This window comes from Myxocyprinus asiaticus, chromosome 33, assembly GCF_019703515.2.
Source record: "Myxocyprinus asiaticus isolate MX2 ecotype Aquarium Trade chromosome 33, UBuf_Myxa_2, whole genome shotgun sequence".
Lineage (NCBI taxonomy): Eukaryota > Metazoa > Chordata > Actinopteri > Cypriniformes > Catostomidae > Myxocyprinus > Myxocyprinus asiaticus.
Window position 1 is genome coordinate 19,371,630 of NC_059376.1, and position 22,615 is coordinate 19,394,244.

General features: G+C 39.0%; 1 protein-coding gene across 8 annotated transcripts in view; it reads left to right on the forward strand.

The window, feature by feature from the left end:
- Positions 1-22,615, forward strand: part of LOC127424143 (pre-B-cell leukemia transcription factor 3) — a 120,929-nt gene that overhangs the window by 84,937 nt on the left and 13,377 nt on the right. For all 8 annotated transcript variants that reach the window (XM_051669072.1, XM_051669076.1, XM_051669074.1 and 5 more), the window contains exons 3-5: positions 9,898-10,139; positions 15,350-15,540; positions 21,264-21,399. In XM_051669072.1, the coding sequence (XP_051525032.1) occupies positions 9,898-10,139; positions 15,350-15,540; positions 21,264-21,399 (569 nt within the window). The remainder of the gene's footprint in view (positions 1-9,897; positions 10,140-15,349; positions 15,541-21,263; positions 21,400-22,615) is intronic.

Below are 22,615 nucleotides of genomic sequence, written 5' to 3' on the forward strand. Positions count from 1 at the left end.
TTTGTGCAGCTGGACTATCAGAAATTACTGCAGCATGGCAACACAAGTTTCCTCTGTCTTGGTCCAGCTCTTGAATACTACACATTTTCAAAATTTCTAAGAGACATTTTCAGCGATCCTTACACTAAACTTTGGATTGGCTTCGCACTCAAGCAAACAGCCACTTTTAACCGTGCACTGGAGATAGTAGAGCAAGACCCATATATCAGCCACAGAAGTGGCTTTGCACATTCATGACCTGAGAAAAGTCTTGCAGGCCTGGCTGGAGGAATCATTCATACCCTCTGACATTAAAAAACAGTTGGATGCCCTGGTTGAAGCTGGTTACATGCGAGCGGATGATTTCTTTTGTGCAGTGAGAATCTTTTATTCAGCATCGGTGGATTACCTCCAAAATTGCTCAGTGGAGTCGCTCATTGGAGAACACAGAAAAATTTGAGTGGGCCCTACTGAGAGACATCCCAGAGTGTAAAGACATTCAGAGCAGCCTCGAACACTTCTACTCCGGAATCCCCACTCTCAGTTTGATTGACGAAACCACGCTCTTTGATGAGTGGGCTTGCTTGAAATACATTGTCACTCGTCGCATCACTGAGTGGAACAAGGCGGCCATGTCTGAGAGATGGACAGACGTTTTTCGTGAGCTGGAGAGCAAGACCATCAACTTCGGAGTCTTAGCCAAGGTCGTGGAGTTTGTTTTATGCCTGCCTGGGACATCTGCATCTGTGGAGCGTGTGTTCTCATTAATGAACGCAGCATGGACACCGGATAAATCTCAAGTCGGTGTAACAGTCATGAAGGCAATGCTTTTCGTACGTCTTAATTTTGGACTGGACTGCTCTGCATTTTATGATGAACTCTTGAAAGACAAACGCACACTGGGAAAAATTGTTGCCATCAAAAAGTACAAGGTGGCAACAGTTACAGATGTGGATGCACCCTCTAATTCGCATTGATCTGCGCCTAGGTAAGGATACATCAATTTCATTTTTGCTGGGAGGGGACTATCCCATTTTCCACAAGCAGGAATCTGGTCACCCTACTAAGTGCACATACACACTTTTCATAATCATGAATGGCTGAACACTGAGCTGCTCTGAGAGAGATGACCTTTCTAGATATTGACAGGAAATAAATTCCCTTTCGATTAGTTAGCTTTGGGGGACCTGCGCCAGTCGATGCAATTAGATGTGCCAAGGTGTCAATAGGCACTGGACTCCTGCAGAACAGCTCAATGATTAGAGAAAGAAGGACAGAGGAAAGGGGTGAGGGATTAGGGGTCAGTTGGAGGTGTATTAAACAAAACTCATAGACCATGGATGCGTGAAAGACAAAGAGAGAGAGAGAGAGATCACTACAAGACAGCACTCACTTTCAGAGGATAACTGATTCACAACAAATTTCTTTTTCTTGTCTGCTCGTGTTGCTTCAGAAACCTGATGCTGTTTCTCATATGAACAAGCACGAAAAAGTATCTCTGTTGTCAGCACATCACAGTTGAATTTCAAGCCTTCCGTTAAATGGGCAAATAGAAAACAGACATAGTTGTCTAGGGTTTGTGTAAGTGTAAACACCAGTGCACAGCCTCACATCGCTGACTGCACTGAAGAGTAAACGACTCTCAGTGGTGTGTGTTTGTGTGTGTTAAGAGCTCTAACACTGCACATTAACTCAGCGGGGATGAGACTTTATGGCTCTCATGGCCACTCTTAAGTGATGGGAGTAAACAAGGTAGAGGTCAGAGGTCAGTCGTAAGGGCATACCCAGTGCCTAAGGGACAGATTGAGAAAGAGAGACAGAGAGAGATGGTGTAAATTCACTGTAATTTTTTGTGACGGTACACAGGTGTCTAATAAATGTCACAGTACCTTTAAAAATATGTCTGTGGACAAACGTAGGTGCCCACTGCTGTAGAAAGTACCATGTTTCTCATATGGTGCTTTTAAGTTACAATAGGCCTATATTTGGCAGGCCCTTTCAACCAAAACATTCAAGGTATACTGTACATTCTTTGAGGATGTGTGTTCCCTGGGAATCGAACTGATGACCTTGACATTACTAGTATCATTTACATTTATTCATTTTGCAGACACTTTCATCCAAAGTGACTTAAATGAGGAAGGATGCAATATAAGCAGTTCATCATAAGGAGACAAAAAGTGCTGCATTACAAAGTTTCAATTGTATCAGAAAAGTACTAGCCAAGACAGAGATTAAAGTGCAACAAGTACTTTTTTATTTTTATGTTGCATTATGAGTGTAGGGTCAAGTGCTCACGAAAAAGTTGTCTTTAGCCATTTTTTGAAGACAGAGAGGGAGTCTGTTTCATGGATTGAGTTGAAAAGGAATGTATTATTAGTGGAGCTACTAAAATGTTTAGAGTATTTGGTTTGATTCAGTAATTTCTTAAACACAACACATGAAATCAAAATAAGACTTCTGTGGCTTTTAGTCCATGTGTGTTTCCTTTAAGGTCATCTACACAGTATATGCTAATGCAGTGTTTCCCACACGTCTAGCCCACTATTCCACATAAACATCATCGATTGTTTTCCTTTTCAAGAACTTATCCATGTTTTCTGTCCATCTGTGTTTACTTCTAATGTTTGAAATTTGGTTATGCAAAAAATGTAAGTTACGTAGGTACGCTGTATAATGAGGTCACAGGTGGCAAGAGTGTAAATTTGGTAATGAAAAAAACAACAAATTTGCTTCTTTTCTAATTTGCAGATTTGTTCTTGCAAATTCTTCCAATGCCACAGCATTTATATATATATATATATATATATATATATATATATATATATATATATATATATGTATGTATATTTTTTTATGTATTTATTTACAGGGATCCAAACTAACATTTAAGAGTGGTAGCACCGATACTACCAAATTCTACAGATGGTCGCAGTAACCATAAAACAAATTATGGCATTTTTTCTTTAGAAAAACACATGCAGAAATGTTATTGTATTCCCTCACTACCCCAATATATTGAGATGTTATTTAGTTAATAGTAAATATTTTTTTCAAAATCTGTGATGTGTGGATTGAAACCTTACAATTTCTGTCTGTTTATGGTGCATATTTCTCCTTTATTCCTTTTCAACACTGTTTAGAATGTTGGGGCCATACGCAGACGTTCGCATGTGAGTGTTATCAAACAGCGCACGGGTAGTGAATTTAGTCAGATCTTGGTAATGCCGGTATTTTTTAGCATCGATGGGTATTAAAATATTGAACTGAGCAGAGATTCCGTCACACTCGTAGATAATCGTGGCTGCACCCTACAGTTTGTAAACCACTGTGCTGGACAGACATCTTTGGCTGTTGCGTTTTAGTTTATTTAGCGTCTCGTGCCTGAGCGCTGTGTTTTGTAGATGCCATATAAAGTTTATCAACATTAAAATAACGCATCTTGAAGTGAATTTCAAATTGAAATTTGACTGCCTTACGCCTGCCACATGAAGGGAACGTTAATATACATTGCAGAATCATTGTCATTTAGAAATGAGATTGTGATCTTTTAATGATTAATTGTGCAGCTCTAAAGGCTCTTAACATGCTAGCAACAGTTCTCCCTTCAGTCGCATTGTTCGTTTTGAGCTGATGAAATCAAGTGACAGGCCTAAAGCACACGTCTAATTGGGTCTGGTTCTTTGCCGTTTTGTAGTTTGTATTTTTACGGAACTTGTGAAGGTGAAGCCTGGCCTCCATTCTTCAAACGAGCTCCCAACTCCCTATTGTCCATTTACTGTGATACCAGCAACATTGCATCAGACCCAGCTGTGTGGAACAAGAGCTTTATCTGTCACCTTGGCTTGGGGCTTAAGTCCAAAGGACTTACATCAGACAGAAAAAAAAAAAAGTTTAAAGGCAGAAAACTAACATTTTGTACTACTACCTGAGATTGTTGCGTCAGTTTGGATAAAGGCTAAAGGTTTGGATAAAGGTAGGTGCAATGTGCATGGTGTTTACACATACCGTCAAGCTTCTGCTGACAGAAAGAGAGTGAGGTATTAGGAAATCTGTGACTAAAGCAGTGGAAATTCTCAGTTGCATATTTGCAGCTTTACTGGCAATGAGAGATCTAATCACCGCAAAGCCTACTTTACTAGTATCACGGCAGGGTGTTTACATTGCTCATCTTAAAAGTGTTATTAGCTGCTTAGTTTAAAGGAAAACCACAGGCCTCAGGCCTGCTGTGTGGATGTTATAGCACTAATTAATTTCAGACATATTGGGGTTTAGTTTGAAGTGATAAAATTGTTACGACAGAGGAGATTTTCTTTTTTGTCTGGTTCTTCGTGAGCCGGAAGTCATACTAATAGTGTAGCCAGAATAAAATGGATAAGAGAAAAGATAGAAAGAATTAAAGGGAAGGAGAATATTTATGATGAAAATAAGTATACAATATACACCACATTGAAAAGACCAGCATTGAATGTTGTCGATTGGAGGCTGATTCCAAGCATGAGATGTTTGTGTTTGTGTCCTTACCAGGTGTCTTAAAGGGATAGTCTGCTCAAAAATGTATATATTCTGTACATGAAAATTAATCAATTACTCACTCTTTTGTTGTTCCAAACCCACATGAATGTCTTTTGTTAGAAGAAAACAAAAGGAAATGTAAGTAAACAATACATTTTTAGTGAATTATCCCTTTAACTAGCTTAATCAGCAAGGGTCCTTTGGTCAACTTCATTAGAAAGGCCATGCTGGTTGACCATCATTTTTTGCAGTCTGTCCTGGTCCACCAGCTAGACAGCTTCATGCTGGTCTAAGTTGGTCTTTTCAGCATGTGAAATGGGGAAAAGTCATCAACAGCTGAAAAAGAGAGCCAGAAAATCAAAGAAAGGAGCATTTTGAAGAGAACTGGGTGATGATATAACAGGAAATGGCTTGACTCCTATTTCTGTGGTTAAAAGAAAGTGGGCCCCATAAACCACAACACCATTTGCTTGAAGCTCTTGCAGCAGGTGGAGGAGGAACTGAGCAGGCAAAGGCAGGGAGGAGGGGCTCTGTGTTTCCAAACGTGCCCATTATGGATGGCTCTCCTGGGCTGCCGTGGCACCAATGCACCCGTTCTGCAGCCTGGAGGGGCCCAGCGTGCTCCCCGCACAGCCGAGTAATCATTTTTATCCCCGTCATTTCCCAAATAGAAATGGACATGTATGATAAAAGTGTCAAGGCCGGTGTGGGCGACAGGACCTTCTAACTGCATTACATGTCACATCCTCGCATCATTCTCTGTTTTGCTTTGCCTGCGAATGGCCGTGTTATTGCTCGCAGGAACTTGGCGGTAATATACAGTGTGAGACAAGCAGCTCTTTATGGCCTCAGATTATTTGGTTTGAATGAAAGTGTTGATTTATGTCTGTTTAAGTAAAAAGCTCAGTAAATTCCACCAGCTGTGTTTCCCTGTTCTGGTCCTTCAGGAGAGAGTGAACGGACTGGCTGTGACAACCAAGGCTTGTGTGGAAATGCGTCAGCTGTGGTTTATTTAATGTACCTGACAGGAATGCAAAAAAAAAAACAAACAAACCTAAAAAACGAAGCAACTACCACAACTAACATAACATAAATCAAACCCAAATTCAAACATACCCATATACATATACTTATAGATTATACCCAGTAAGCACACGTAAATATATTGTTGAAACATTTGTGAAAGATGCCTGAAATGTTTCATGTTCTATTTTAAGGGATATATTTGAATATGAACATCTGATAAACATAATAAAAGTAGCAGATTTACTTTCTAAATTATAAATGTTGCATAAGCGTCTACTGAATGTTGTTCTAACATCCAACAGTGAACATTTTCGAACAGTGAACAGTACGTGTATTGGGCAAATGCTTTTATCCAAAGCAACTTACAGCACATTCATGCAATACTTTTTTTCTGCTCTTGCATTCCCTGCGAATCATACCCACAACCTTTGCAATGTTTGTGCCATGCTCTACCAACTAAACTACAAGAACGCTTGCAAATGAGCAAATGCACTACAAGTTACATCTTCCAGATAAAAATGTAAACATTAAATAGAAGTCTTGGTGATATCGTGGTAGAGGCAGTGAAAAAGCAGTTGAACTAAGTGCACCTTAAATTTTGAGGTGCAGGTCATGGCATATATATATATATATATATATATATATATATATATATATATATATATATATATATATATATAATATAAAATGTAACTGCACAATTTACAGACGTTTCGGCCTAACGGCCTTTGTCAAGGTGTATGAAAGATGCGGGAAGAACTCTCTAGTAGGCCACATGATCAAATTTACATCTAGTGCAAAAAGGGCGATATAGCAGTTCTGATTGGTTGATTGTGTGTATGTGAGCATTTGTGTGACTGCTCTTGGAGTCAGTGGCACATGGTCATATTGTCCCTGGTGTGGCCTTGGCTCTGTCGCTGACACTGCATTGTCCAGCACCGCCAGATGAGCGCCTCACACAAATGACCTCATTCATCCTCGGCCTCTCACACCATTACACCCCATGGCCTAATATCAACACCACATACATGCCCTAACACCTGATCAATACCTCCCGGGCCAGCCAGTGCTGGAGGTGGAGGACTTTAGATTTGTTGTGTTACCAGAGTAAATGGTCTCCTCACGTTGACACCATCTTGCCTTTGATTATTTATTAAAGTGGGTTAGCTAGAGTGTCCGTATGCGTTCGGTAGAGGTTTGTTTGTAGACGTGGCTTTACTTGCCGCAGGCTTTGTAGCATTTTGTACTTTAGAGGAGGGAATCCTGAAGTCTTGCTTACAAAACCACCAAATCGATGTGTAAATACTTGTTCATGATTCAGTGTGGGAAAAAATTGTAAATGTCTGACCGTGGTTAGTTACATCAGTATTTATTTGCATATACTGTATGCATTCAAAACTTTGTGTTTGTGGGATGGAACTAAAAAAGGGAAGACATGAAAGTTCAAGCAGTGACAGTGTTTTGCAGTGCGACATGTTATACTGCATCTAAAACAATTTTAAACACTTTTTTTTTATTATTATTGTTATAAATATACACAGTTTTTATGACTTCATAGTAATTGTGAGGCTACATGGAATATGTCCTTTTAAGAATTAATTTGTCACACCGCAGCACTATTAACATGAACTGCATAAAATGGCAATTAAAAATTATGATTTAGAAACTTAAAAAACAAATGGCGACCACAGAAGCTCCGTAAAAAGTCTGGGAAAATTACTGATGTGATCGATTCGCACGGGATTAAAATGACTGAGAAGTTCTGGTAATTATTATATTATCTCACGTCCCCATATAAAACTAATCCCATCTGAAGAGGGCTTTAGTCCTAGACATTACTTTTGTATGTATCTGGTGATTTTTCACCCTCTGTTAAATAAATAATAGTATGTTAATGCCGCCTTGTTTTCATTTTAGTTTTAACACCCAGTTTGGGTATTGTTTGTTTATTTTAGATATCTGGCTTTTTTTTTTTTTGTTTTTTTTTTTGAAGCCGGAGTATGCATGTCATGCCAGCACAGGTCTACACCTGTATGTATTTTATGAGAACTAATTAGGATTCACTGAATGATAGGCACGAGAGAAAAGAAAAGAGAAAGGGAGGAAAAATGAAAGAACAATAGAGACTGTGTGTCCCAATAACAAAGGCAGAAGCTCGCAGCCGAAGACAAAGCATGACCGTGTCTTCTTAGAGCAGCATCATTACAAATACATGTTAAGATTAAAATGTTTGATTAAAATCTTTTGCAAAAAAGAACTTTTTTTCTGCTTCATTATTCTCCTTTATGAATGAAGTTCATTATACAAACAGAAAGAGAGGAGAAAGAGAGGCAGGCACTGATGAGGAAGTCTGTAATCAATCTTAATGGCTCTTTACTGCTCCAAGGTTCATTATGAATATCAAGCAAACACAATGAGCTATCTTTCACCCTCATATCGATTGCTATGCAAATTTACATATATTTCAAGCAGCCTTGACTCTGCAGAGAGGAGAACTGGGCTGTATAATAAAACAGTTTTGTTAACAACAAAACATAACGGCACTTGTGAGAACTGTTTCTGCTCATTATTACACTGCACTCGTGATTTCGGAACAGCAGGCAGCCACACACACAAACACACACATGTATACATGTGCAAACATACACACACACAGGGCACGGGTCTTTCTGTTTAGCATCGTCTCGGCATCAGTAAGGATCCATCACGCTGTTGAGTGTGTGTCAGTTGGTGAGTGTCCCTGTCATGTATGGCTATGAACACACACATACACAGTGTGTGCAGTGTGCTGTGAAAATTTGAAAAGGCAGTACTGCAAAACAGAGGAAAAACAAATTCGTACCTACAGGCCTTTTCAGCACTCTCTCAATAGCCCCAGTGCCCTGATCGGTCTCACTTTAACTCAAGCATAGCGATGGACTGGAGTGGACAACATACTTTTACTCTAATGTAATCTGTAACTTTCGCCTCTTGTGACAGAAAATATTACAGTAGTATTTGCTGGAAAACAGTGGCTTGATTGCATACCTCACTATCTGTAGGATTGTACTGTTTAAGACTAAAACCTGTATGAATTTAAACAGTCATCATAAGTTCATTCATTCATTCATCATTAATTCTATTGTTTATGGCTCATGAGGGCAGTAGACATGTTCAAGTGTGTCAGAAAGTGTACTTCCGCAATTACATTTATTCATTTGATGGACACGTTTATCCAAAGCTACTTAGTTGTTCAGACTGCATGTGTTGTTGTGTTGAAAAGGGCTAGATCATGCAACAAATGGAACAGAATGCAGGTGTCTTGAGATGTTTTTTAAAAGTTCAAGTTCTTTTAACTTGACACGCCATCTTAAAAACATGGCACTCCTGTGTGAGATGCTGAAAAACAGTGGAATGCAACACAATGGTAAAAAACTTCCATCTAGCGTATGTTTACATATTTAAAAAAGTTAAAAACAACAGACATTAAAACATGTTTGGTGTGAATGTCCCCTTAAAGTGCATTCAAGGTATACATTTTATCAGTTTTGTTCATTCCCTGTGAATAAAATTCATGACCTCGGCATTGCTAGTACCATGTTCTACCAGTTGGACTACACGGACTATAGTTCGTTAACAGGATCATCTTTGCTTGTTATTTTTGTTTTCAAAGGCACCAAAATGGAAGTAGGTTTTGCATTTGTTTTCAAAAATGTGGTGTTTTGGCAAATCAAAACATTGTTGCTAATTTGTTCCACGTTTTGTCCCAAATAAGCAGTTTTTGAAAGGTTTATTCATGCTTGACTCAGTAATCATGTCCATTTGCTATAACTTATGTCATATCAAAGTCTTTCTAGCTAGTCAGCCAGTGCAAACATATTTGGAACGCTCCCGGGAGGCTGTTTCCAGTCATGACAGCGCACCTCCTATCTGCTTGAATGGGGGGAACAAAACTGCTTACCAAGTTTACGTTTAAACAGCATATTTCAAATTAGCAGTAAAATCTGACAACACTGGTATCATAAATTGTGCTTATTTACCTCACATTGTGCTAAAAAAACGCAATTTTACTAGCTTGTTTTGCTAGTGTGCATGCACATTCTCGAGTTGATTGACAGGCGATGAATGTATCTAAAAGGTGATTGTCTCTTTTACCTGTAAGGCGGGACTTCCTTTACACACCCGTTGACCATTGGGCACGAGCTCCTTGTTTGGGCATTCCAATTTCTCTCATTCTTTTTAATAGAAGTGGCCCGTCTCTGCTAAATAGTCTCTGGTCATGTGCAGTAAATAAAAAATTCAACCATTCCAAACTGGCAAAGAATATACAAAGCCTCTACACCTTGTTGTACAATGTCACATCACTGACCAATCCCATCTTGTCTTTTTGTTTATCAGGTCTAAGTATCCGCGGGGCTCAGGAGGAGGACCCGCCCGATCCCCAGCTGATGCGTCTTGACAACATGCTTCTGGCGGAGGGTGTGTCAGGACCAGAGAAGGGCGGAGGATCGGCAGCGGCAGCAGCAGCGGCGGCAGCAGCCGGCAGTCCCTCTGACAACTCCATTGAACACTCTGACTACAGGGCCAAACTCTCCCAAATCCGACAGATCTACCACACTGAGCTGGAGAAATACGAGCAGGTGAAAGGCAGAAGCTTGTAATAACCTTCCAATGCAATATTTGCATACTGAATTGTAAATGGTCTTTTTTTCTTACCTCTTTAACCAAAGGCAGTATTGAAGTTTGTGTTGATTCTCGTACATAGCTGACAGAAAACAAGACGTGTTGCATGTCATGACAAAGGCAAAGCTGTTTCCTTTACTCAGAACTAAAATCTGAAACCTACGCTGCTCTTTTCCTGTCTTGCAAGCATAGGAATTTCCTTCAGAAACTGCAAATCTAGTCATGTTATGAAGCCCAACCTGGTTGAATGGTTTGGAGCCAAGAATATTACAAAAGAACTTTGTAGCTCTATTGCACACATTTGCATTAATCCTTTGAGTGTAAGTAAGATCAGCTTGCTGTTCTGTCAGGATCAACAATTTTCACCAAAGCTCAATGACAGGTTTAAAGGGAGACCTGGAGGCCTTCATCTGAACTGAAGGTGTCAGAGGTCTAAACCTGAGAAAGCACTTCCCATTTTACAGTCCTGTCTACCAAGATTACAATCGAGCACAGATGTGATTTATGGTGGTATACAGGCATTAGGACATCTTCAACTTACCTGACCCCAGAACAGCGATGGTCTAGACATCCTTTTATAAATATTGAGCAGACACTTTTAGTTACAGTGTGGAGGGCAACCTCTGATTGCATAGTGCATTTGAGAGTGTTGCTATGGAGGACCGGTTGCTTCATTGAGGTCATGTATTGATTATCTAATGGAGCTGACATTAATTTTTGATTCAGCGCTTTAGTTATTTTCCTCATAATCAAGGACGAGTTGAACGAGTGCCTTTCGATCGCTTTCTCAGATATGGTGTAGCTGAAGGACTGTATAATGTTGGCTGTTTCTAAAGATATTCCTAGAAAATAAAGTAATTGCTGCATGTCTATTTGCCCTTTCTATCATAAAATACTTCAACAGCACTTGCAGAGTGCATAATAAATAATGGTGGAGGGAAACTTCTAATCTGTAAATAACAATCCCTTTAAAATGATATGGAAGTTGTTTAGCTGATTGCTTAACCATCTAATTGGCTAAATTTGACTGATTAATTCCTAACTGTTTAGAAAGGGAAAGTGCAGTAAGGTGGTTCAACCCTTTCACCATGAGTAAATGCATCTTTCTTAAGGGTGTTCCCCGATTTTAATTATCTAAATGTAAATACTTAACAAATTTTACTCGAGTAATGAGCTAAAGTGTGCACTACCTAAATGAGTTATTCGAATGAATCATGCATGAACCACTGCTTTAACGAAAAGCTGTTTAAACACTACGGGCGCTGGGTAGGTGCCAAATTGCAAACCGGCAGTTGTGTTCATAGATGACTTCCTATTAAGCTGTTTAAGTCCTCAGCAGCACTAACAGTATGGATGGTGTTTTTTTCCATGCTTTTTAGAGTGGCATCTTTGAACTTGCTTCAGAAATTTCTGATTGCCGCTCTAGAGATCTTCAAACGAATGTAGTAGAACTGATAGCGTTTCTTCTGCAGAATAGTGTTAAAGATCATTTCGGTTACTGTTTTGAGATGATAACACAGGAATTAAATATTAGAAAAACATATTTGCATTTCGTGGAGATGCCGTTGCTGATATGGCCAGCAACGGCACCTCCAGGAGTTAAATAGATGTTTAAAATTGTTTTTTTTAAATAAATGTAAGATAGAAGCAGGCTTGGTGAGTAACGTAATACTTGTAATGGCGTAACGTAATCAGGATACAAAAATGTGTAACTAATCTGTTACAGTTACATAAAAACTCAACATATTCAGATTACAGTTACATTTGGTAAAAATTTGGATTGCTAGCAGGATTACAGTTTTCAATATATATAAAAAATAAACAAAAGATCCTCCTGACATAAAATGATAGACAGCTGCTTGCTTTAGAGTGGTACAGTTATGATCAGATGCGCGCTGGAGATCTCTTCTGGTTCTCTTTCGTTACTCATGTGAATCTGGCGCCACTTACTGTCGCATGCACAAATAACACCTGTTTCACATCAACACTGTGCTCTCCAAACGAGGTCAAACCATTAAAAGGGCTGTTTCATCGCAATGGCCACTGCAGAAATATTATAATTTGTGGATATTCTAACATTCTTGTCATTTCAATGGAGAAAAGGGAAACAACATTAGTTCAGTGCAATTTATACCTTACAGCTGTGAAGATGCAGTGTTTTTCCAAGGACCCAATACATAATTTAAAGGTAAGACCCATATGAAAATCATGTTAGCTAGGATAGATAAAATTAGTCATAAGTGTTCCTTAATTTTGCCCCCAGACCATCTTTCGATTGTTTTTGCGGGAGCAGGAATAGAAGCGGAGAAACGACTAATCGATCCCCAGGCAAACAGCCAGTATTCCGGTACACCGGATGCCTACAGTTGAAACTTTAGTGTGACTTCTCATTTCATCCTAACTTCAGCTGAAACTCTTAAATTGTTCTCTGAAATGCGTTCATGTTGTAATGACAACTGTAATAGGGACAGAATTTATTTTTTCTTTGTTGAAAAAAATAAAAATTGTACACATGAATACTAAATTAATTGAAAATGTTATTAAGTTCTTAGGGGAAAGTGCAATAGACAATTTATCTGATTTTGATATTTATTATAAATGTATTGTTAAGAAGTTCAAAAGTATGGGTGAGGGAGAAATAATGGCAAATGTAAAATTTGAAAACTCATAGAAAGTAGGAATAAGTAAATCAAGACACACTAAAAAGGTTTAAATCTATTTTTATCTATTCTTTAAAACAAGATTTATTTTTTTTTTATTTTATTTTTATTTTATTTGTCATTAAAATCCTCCTTAAACAAGCAGAGGACAAGCACTGGAGGCATTAATAATAATAATGACGCTGATGATAAAGAAAATAGCCTGTGATCCTTCTATTGCAGTCGGAAGTTAATGAATGGTCAGTGTCAATTAGTCCACATGCTAACTACAATACATGGCAGAATTCAACTTTGTAGTGTTTTTGAATCTGAGGTATATCCTGTCATACACTATATTGCCAAAAGTATTCGCTCACCCATCCAAATAATTGAATTCAGGTGTTCCAATCACTTCCATGGCCACAGATGTATAAAATGAAGCACCTAGGCATGCAGACTGCTTCTACAAACATTTGTGAAAGAATGGGCCGCTCTCAGGAGCTCAGTGAATTCCAGCATGGTACTGTGATAGGATGCCACCTGTGCAACAAGTCCAGTCGTGAAATTTCCTCGCTACTAAATATACCACAGTCAATTGTCAGTGGTATTATAACAAAGTGGAAGCGATTGGGAATGACAGCAACTCAGCCACGAAGTGGTAGGCCACATAAAATGACAGAGCGGGGTCAGCGGATGCTGAGGCGCATAGTGTGCTGAGGTCGCCAACTTTCTGCAGAGTCAATCGCTACAGACCTCCAAAGTTCATGTGGCCTTCAGATTAGCTCAAGAACAGTGCGTAGAGAGCTTCATGGAATGGGTTTCCATGGCCGAGCAGCTGCATCCAAGCCATACATCACCATGTGCAATACAAAGTGTCGGATGCAGTGGTGTAAAGCACGCCGCCACTGGACTCTAGAGCAGTGGAGATGCGTTCTCTAGAGTGACGAGTCACGCTTCTCCATCTGGCAATCTGATGGACGAGTCTGGGTTTGGCGGTTGCCAGGAGAACGGTACTTGTCTGACTGCATTGTGCCAACTGTGAAGTTTGGTGGAGGGGGGATTATGGTGTGGGGTTGTTTTTCAGGAGCTGGGCTTGGCCCCTTAGTTCCAGTGAAAGGAACTCTGAATGCTTCAGCATACCAAGAGATTTTGGACAATCCATGCTCCCAACTTTGTGGGAACAGTTTGGGGATGGCCCCTTCCTGTTCCAACATGACTGCGCACCAGTGCACAAAGCAAGGTCCATAAAGACATGGATGAGCAAGTTTGGTGTGGAAGAACTTGACTGGCCTGCACAGAGTCCTGACCTCAACCCGACAGAGCACCTTTGGGATGAATTAGAGCGAAGACTGCGAGCCAGGCCTTCTCGTCCAACATCAGTGTCTGACCTCACAAATGCGCTTCTGGAAGAATGGTCAAAAATTCCCATAAACACACTCCTAAACCTTGTGGAAAGCCTTCCCAGAAGAGTTGAAGCTGTTATAGCTGCAAAGGGTGGGCCGACGTCATATTAAACCCTATGGATTAAGAATGGGATGTCACTTAAGTTCATATGCGTCTAAAGGCAGATGAGCGATTACTTTTGGCAATATAGTGTATTTTGTTTAATGTTAACCACGACATAATTCAGTGCATCTGTTCTAACTGTATTTGCTTGATGAGAAAATAAACTATTTTCTGTAACAGATCACCTGATTTGGTAAAAAATGCAGAGCTGTTCTACATTTGAACATATTCTGTTACCTATTAAGGAGGCAGTGTCCCTGTTTTTCATTTTTTTTTTCTTATACTGTATATAATAATAGCTACATAACCCATAACATTATTCAAATACGGTTTGTTTGCATTCAGAAGGCATGATTAAAAGTCTTTGAGAAAATATTGCTTTTCTCTTGACTTTATTCACACATGCGAAATTGAGGTAATCAAAAAGAAACAAAGTAATCTGATTACATTACTTTCTTATTGAGGTAACTTGATTAAGTTACTGAATACATGTTTTACTAAGTAATCTGTATTTGTTACAGATTACATTTTTAAAGTAACCCTCCCAATCCTGGATAGAAGACCAACCAGAATTCATTATGCAAATTTTAAGATGATTTTATCATTATCGGTAAGACTTTAAATGCTTGAAAATGTAAGTCAATGGGAGATTTTCAAACTAATTAAAAATTTCTTAAAATAACAAGTTTACAAAAAACAAGAATAGAACTGAAATTCAGTGGGTTGGCTCATCTAATTTTAGAAGTTTAATACTTAAGGTTTGGGGTTTAGAACAAGTCCTAACCTGAATGTTTGAGGAATATTAGTGCAATGCTGCCTTGGAAGCTGTGTAATTATTTATTTGTAGTTGAGGCTCAGAAGTGGGTCCTAATGACTTCAGAGGCTGAAAACAGCCAGACATATTCCCACAAATTGATTAATTTAGGGTAATATGCTTTACGCCTACGCCCTCACTCAGAATCTTCTAATTGCACAAAAATCTATACCCTGAGAGTCAATAAAATTGTTGTCTGTCTTCACAGGCATGTAACGAGTTCACAACCCACGTCATGAACCTGTTGAGGGAGCAGTCTCGCACACGGCCCATCTCGCCCAAAGAGATTGAGCGCATGGTCAGCATCATCCACCGCAAATTCAGCTCCATCCAAATGCAGCTTAAACAGAGCACCTGTGAGGCTGTCATGATCCTGAGATCCCGCTTCCTCGACGCCAGGTTCGTATGAGCATGTGTGTTTGATCTGCCTACATATCATTTACATTAAACTATAGTACAAATGTATAGTACTTTTTTTTTTTTTTTGCAAAATGCAAGGAACTAAAGATTAGAAAAAAAAAAGAAAAGAAAAAAGGGGTAACACTTTATTTTAGGGATCACAAATTAGACAGTAATTAATGAGTAATAATTGGACTTGTAAGTGATTAGTTACGGACTTGTTTGGAATTATAAGGTATTTATTAGGACTTTGTTCATTGATTTATTACCCTTGCCTAATAGCCTCTTTACATTTGTTTTTTTTTTTCAAATTTTAAGAATTAACTTATTAGGTTAAAACAAAAGATACCAATAGCTAGTAAGGTGCAAAATACATCCTTTATAGGTTCTCATTACACTATGTGAATGTGCAATTTATAAGTATAAAACAATTATTGAAGGCAGAGACTTTTGTTGCTTAGTGTAAATAGCAACATAAAGCATTCTCTCAGCACTAAGTGCAAATAGTGTTAGATGCTATTTTCACCCCTAATTAAATACTAACTTACAGTATAGGGGCATCACTGCAGCATGTTTATTGAGTTTAGTTAGAGTCACATAGACACCCTATACCAACCCCTACCTCTAACCCTAACCTTCCCTGCTTCGTTGAAATACTATATGTATTCTACATGTTTTTAATTCTTATAAGCCGCACATTCACACAGAGTACTGAGAACCTATAAAGGATGTTTTTTTCATTATACTATTAATATGTTTTTGTTTTTTTTTTAGCAGAGAAATTCACTGTTGAAACAAAAGCAAATATAAAGGGGCTATAATGCAAGAATAAGAAATCAGCCAATAAAGGCTTAATAAATACTTTATAATGCTAAAAATGTCCATAGCTAGTCACTTACCAGTGTAATTATTAGTCATTAATTACTGTTTAATTTCTGATCCCTAAACTAAGGTTACTAAAAAAGAACAAATTTTACACTTAATGAATGTCATTCTTTTAGATAACAAAATACCAACCAAAGTGGCATTTCTTATAAAGAAAGCTAGTACAGGCACACTTTAAGTATAAAATTAACCAAAAGTAGTTTGTTAGGTTTCAAATGATAAAACAATAGATCTGTTTTAAATAAAGACAAGAGTATTTGGACACTGTCAAACATTAGTGGAACATTTCCATAGTTAATGTGATAAACTATACCTGTGGTTACTCTGCTAGGACACCAGTGTGAACTTGAGGGCAACTGACATCATACATCCACTAAAAATTGTTGATTTAATGGAATTGCAAAACTGACTCCGAAAGTGAAGTTAGGCTTGAGAAAATAACTAGCAGCATTTGTTTGCAGATGCCACTTGGTTTACTATTTTGTTATCTACAGTGTATAGATTTTTTACATTTTTAAGTGTGATTGAAGTGTCCAAATACTTTTTGTGACCACTCTATACTAAGATGTGAGTATTGTGACTTTAAAGTAGGAATTGTTGTTAAACATTTATTGCTAAATTTTGAGCTCTTTTGACCATTAATCAACACAATCAGGGTTGTGTTCAGTCACAGCCACTGATGCTAAGGCACCTGTTTGCTCCGGCATGCTATCAGCAGTGCACAATAAAGCCCGCTTTACACTGTAGGATTCTTACAGTCCTTTAAGATTGTTGCTTGTCAGACTGAACGATATGAATGCATTGATATCGCCATGGCACGCTGTGCGACATTATGTCAGACTGTACAATACACACCGTAGCCGACTGTGGTCCCAATATTCCCGATCAGTGAACATGACTTACGGGAGCGTTGTGGAATAGAAGCGAAATGGTGAGATTTGCCCGCCCTGGAGGAGCATTTTTTTTCCTGAAAGTTAGGGCATCAGCATTTCCGTTGCTCCAATACCACTCCATCAGGAGCATAGGCTAACATATAAAAAGATGGATTTTGTCAAATAGGCCTATAATAAGATGGCCTGATCACAAATACAAAAAATTACAGATGTTGAGAATGAGCGTGACTGCGGGAGGTAGCCTACAGTAATAAATAGCTACCACAAGCAAGGATGGCTTTCAAACAAAATTCTCTGTTCACATAGGGGAAAACCAAAAAGGTGGGTTATAGTACATCTTTCTCCTCTTTTAGATTAGATATAGGCCATGCAAAATTTCGAAAATTCATGTAGGCTGATAATATATCACGCTTGCAAATTCCCTATGGATAATGCACAAACATGACATAAATTTCTATAATTGTATCCAATTGCATCTGTTGATTTGGATTCAAATGTCCCATAAATACCAATATAAATTGTTCAAAAATATATATATATATATATATATTTGTTTTTTATAAAATTGGAGTGGTGTGAATAAAGAAGTTTATAGGTGTTTAAAGTAAACTGATTAAAAGTAACATTGTAATTAAAATAGATTTGTAAAGAAAATGCATGATAAATGTAAAGAAAATGCAATCATTTATTTATTTTCATTTTGTAAGCTCTATATTTATTTAATTCAGGGAATAATGCTTTCATATTGCTATATATATATTTCAAATGTTACACTTTTCTCCAAGTATTTTCTGCTTATTTATTTATTAAAACTTTTTTATATAAAATGAAAAGAAGAAAAAACATTGAAAGAGCTTGAGTAGTGATAACTGGGCACAAATGTTGTGCAAATTCAGAGCAGGTTTCTTTTCAAGTGAATTGGGGTGTGAGAGATGAGCGGACTTTCTCATCTGGCTGTCCTAATAGCAGTCACACTATATGGCTACGATGCTAAATTTCTGACACTGCCAGAAATTCGTCGGAGGCTAAATATCATCGCAAAGGCTATTATGTCACACTGAACGTTGTAAGGTTGCCGATTTTTCCTTACGATGACAGAAATCCTTTAGGATTCCCAAAATTTGTCTCAGAAGGCAGAATCGTGGCCAAAATCGTACAGCGTGCACCGGGCTTAACACATGTCACATTATTCAGCCATTAGCAGTTAAGATGTGCTATTCCCAAGACCAAAAGCTTTAGAGCCTTTAGGCAATCCTCTGAATGCATTCATACTAAGCACCTGAAAGCAGTTAAGGGTTTTATAGAGTGGAAATTAAGTCATTTGTGTTTGGTGGGTAGGAGGTCATCGGCAGGTGGTCAAGATTACTGTAATCACAAACGGTTGGTAGAGGAGATCTGGAGAGGAAGAGAGTGGAGAAATGATGCAGTGAGCTCAAGAAAGAGCAAGTCGAAGAGTAAGTGCTGTTGAAGTCTCGAGGAGAACGCTCAAGTGAGGCGGAAGCACAATCGTTTGGTCGGCCACTCGTGTGAAAAGCATTAAACAAGGCGAGAGAAAGAAGCCAGCGCTTAACAGTGTGGGCCTGAGGGGGTGGAGAGGGAGGGGAACTACAGGGGTGCAGAGTGGGCCGTAGTGAGTGGCGGTAAGTGCAGCTCCATCAGGCACTGCCCCAGTACTTGAGGAACAGTGCTCAGCTGGCCATGGCCTGATTTCCCTAATGTCCCAAGATACAGCTCTGACTGGGAATGCTTGAGCACCTCTAAATGCCCCCATCAGATCAAAAGAAACAGAGAGAGGGAGAATGAAAGGAGAGCTTGACTGAACATTTCATGCTTTGCTTAGAGCTCAACCAATAATGTAACAACAACCATTTGTGTATCTACATGTGTTCTGATAAGGGCCTTCCGAAGTTAAAATGACATATTTCCAGCAGCCTCATTATAGCTCTGTGTTCTGACCAGATGTGTTGCAATACAGCGAATGTGATCAAATAATTTCCACGTAAATCTCAGTTTTTGGCCAGTTATGGCCAGCTCATTCCCGACAGCAACATAAAGGGGAGTCACACACGAAAGGTTATTTCAATGATATTAATTGATTAACTTAAAGATAGTATACAAGGGATAAAGATTGTCTAGGGGGTTAAATAAAGGAACAACAAAAAAACCCAATGGAGCTGTAAATGATGGGGAGCATGAAAGAACGAGTAAAGCTAAGGTCTCCTCTGGAGAGATGCAACCACCCCAGAGGGAGAGAGAAACAAAAAACAAAGGAACCAAATTACTTTTATACCCCCCACACACAAATTAACTAATTAAACAATTACTTCCCCCAGCCAACCTCAAACAGCCCCCATACTGCCACTGTGGGAGAGAGAGGAAAAGGCCAGGGTCGTAACATCTCCCTCCCTAAAAAAGGTTCCTCAAGGAACCTAAAAAGGAAAAACAAAAAAGGAATAACAAACAAACAGAACAATGAAACACAGGGCACATTATAGCATAATCTCCCCTCCAGCCCCACTCCTGTTCTAAAAATCCTGGGCCCTAGGATATGCAAAATAAAAGACAGAGGAAGAGACAACAGAAACCATAACAGCCATCTACTGCAAACTAGAATTTTAAACAAAACTGAAAGAAACTGAAATGTTTCTCAAAAATGGGGAGCTGAAAATCCAGGAGCAAAGACCTCCTCTGACTAGGCTGGTTAATAAAAGACAAACGTTAAGTCCAGTCTGATTCCTGCTGCCAGCCAACAGCGCCTGGACCACAAGCACCAGCATCAATCGGAAGCTGAGAATGGGTTTGAGAATTCAAGAATGTAGTTTCCTGACTATGTTCAGAATTATAAAAATATTTCTCCACCTCTTTCTCTAAAAAGTGCGGAACCATTTGAATATTCTTATGAATATCAAAGACAGATTACAGACAGACACTAATTAATTGGAGTTTACTTATTAAAAATACAAAAGGTGAACACTCATACACATAGGCTACTCACCATCACACACAGCTTCCAAAGATTTCAGATGAGACCCAAATTCATGTTACGGCCAGCTCGATCCTGACCGCAACAAAAGGGGAGTCACACACGAAAGGTCATTTCAATAATATGAATTTGTTAACTTAAAGATAGTATACAAGGATTAAAGTATGTCTAGGGGGTTAAATAAAGGAACAACAACAAAAATCCAATAGAGCTGTAAATGATGGGGAGCATGAAGGATATAGTAAAGCTAAGGTCTCCTCTGGAGAGATACAACCAAATTACTTTTATACTCCACCCCCCCCCCACCCCCCCACACACACACAAATTTACTAATTACTTCCCCCAGCCAACCACAAACTGCCCCATACTGCCACCGTGGGAGAGAGAGGAAAAGCCAGGGTCGTAACACCTAAATGATCACAAAAAGCAACAAGTGACGGGACATTTTGTCTGTCAGTTGGTTTCCCTTGTCATGCTATGTAGCCCCACCCACAGTGAAATCATATTGGTCCAAAACACAGTTCCATGTAAATGTACAGTATATTAAGTAGCCTATCAAATACTTTCTGATTGGCTCTTATTGTGTCATGTTGCGCAACGTTTTTGCTTTCACTCTGGATATGTAAATTGTTCTCACTGGAAACTTGTCACATAATGCCTAGTTAGGACACAGTATTAGGGAAAATTCACACTGAACACATTTTTCCGTCCATCTGAGTTATTTTTGATTTATTTTTATTTGTTTAGTAAAAATGCTCTAGACGAACATTTATTTGTATTTTTTTTTTACATTGTGCCACATTTAGATGTTGTTTTTTTTTTTTTTTTTTCAGCATCTCATCTCTTGAAGAATGCCTTCGGTCTGAACGGCCCCTTAGACTGACCATTATCCTTTTAACCCAAACACAGTATCATTCAAGTTTTACTAATTGCCTTCGTCTTCTCTTTCCCACTCACTCCAGACGGAAACGGCGGAACTTCAGCAAGCAAGCCACAGAGATCCTGAATGAGTACTTTTACTCACATCTTAGTAACCCATATCCCAGTGAAGAGGCCAAAGAGGAGCTGGCTAAGAAGTGCAGCATAACAGTATCCCAGGTGAGACCACACCATCCATACACGTATCACATGCTCATTTTCTGGTTAGCCTGGAAAGAATGACTCACAACAGGCCAAAGCCTGTGACTCATGCCCAGGGTTTAATTAGGTTAATCCAATGGCATATTACCATAAAATAGGAAAACAGTGGCTAATTGACTAGGCTAGCCCTGCTCGAAAATCCAGCATAATCTGGTAGCTGTGTTTTTCGAATGGTCCAAGCTGGTTGGTTAGGTGGTCCAAGCTGTTTTTTAGGTGGTCCAGGCTGGTCATTAGCCGGTCGACCAGCTCCCATTTAAAAAAAAAAAACATCTTTGCCACCCTGAGCATGTATGACAAACTGTTATCTGGTTTGTTGCTGGTTCAAGATGGTCTACCACAATATTTCCCAATCCTGGTCCTGGAGTACACTCAAAACAGCACATTTTAGATGTCTTCCCTGTTTGACACACCTAATATAGGGTCATGGAGCCTCAACTAATGAGCTGATGAGTTGAATCTAGCATGTTGGATAAAGGAGACATGCAAAATGTGCAGTGTTGGGGGTACTCCAGGACCAGGATTGGTAAACACTGGTCTACCAGTTTGGACCAGCTAATGACCAACTTGAACCAGTTAAAAACCAGCTACCTTCTTCCAAAACACAGCTGGATTTTCCAGCATGGAGGTCAGGTAAGGCAAACAAAGATGTACAAAATTGATCACAGTAAGACAATAAGTATAGGGCTGATCCCAGATTAGCATACTCAAGCACACTCACTCTCATTGTCCTCTTCTTTCCACCCATCACTGTCTAGCATGCATACCTGTTTGCTCTAACACATCAGGCTGATACATCCACTGAGCTGAGTCTCAACCAGGGCCTGGAGTCACAGTGTGTACCCTGTTGTGGATGGATGCCACGGTTTGTGGTGATCTGTGTCAGTCATTGTGTTTTAGAGTAAATGTGTGTGCGTATGTGAGAGTATGCGTGTCAGAGAAAGAGAGAGAGTGGAGAAAGAAGAGAGACAAGCTTTATTTTAGTTGCACATTGCAGGGGCTAAATTCATCCTAGTGTGATTCATTATTGCTAAGTATTGAAAGGGCTAATTTACCAAAAAAATGACATTTCTGTCATCCTTTATTCACCCTTTTTTTTTTTTTTTTTTAATCATATGGCTTTGGTGAGTAAATGATGACAGAATTTTCATTTTTGGGTGAACTATGCCTTTAAGAG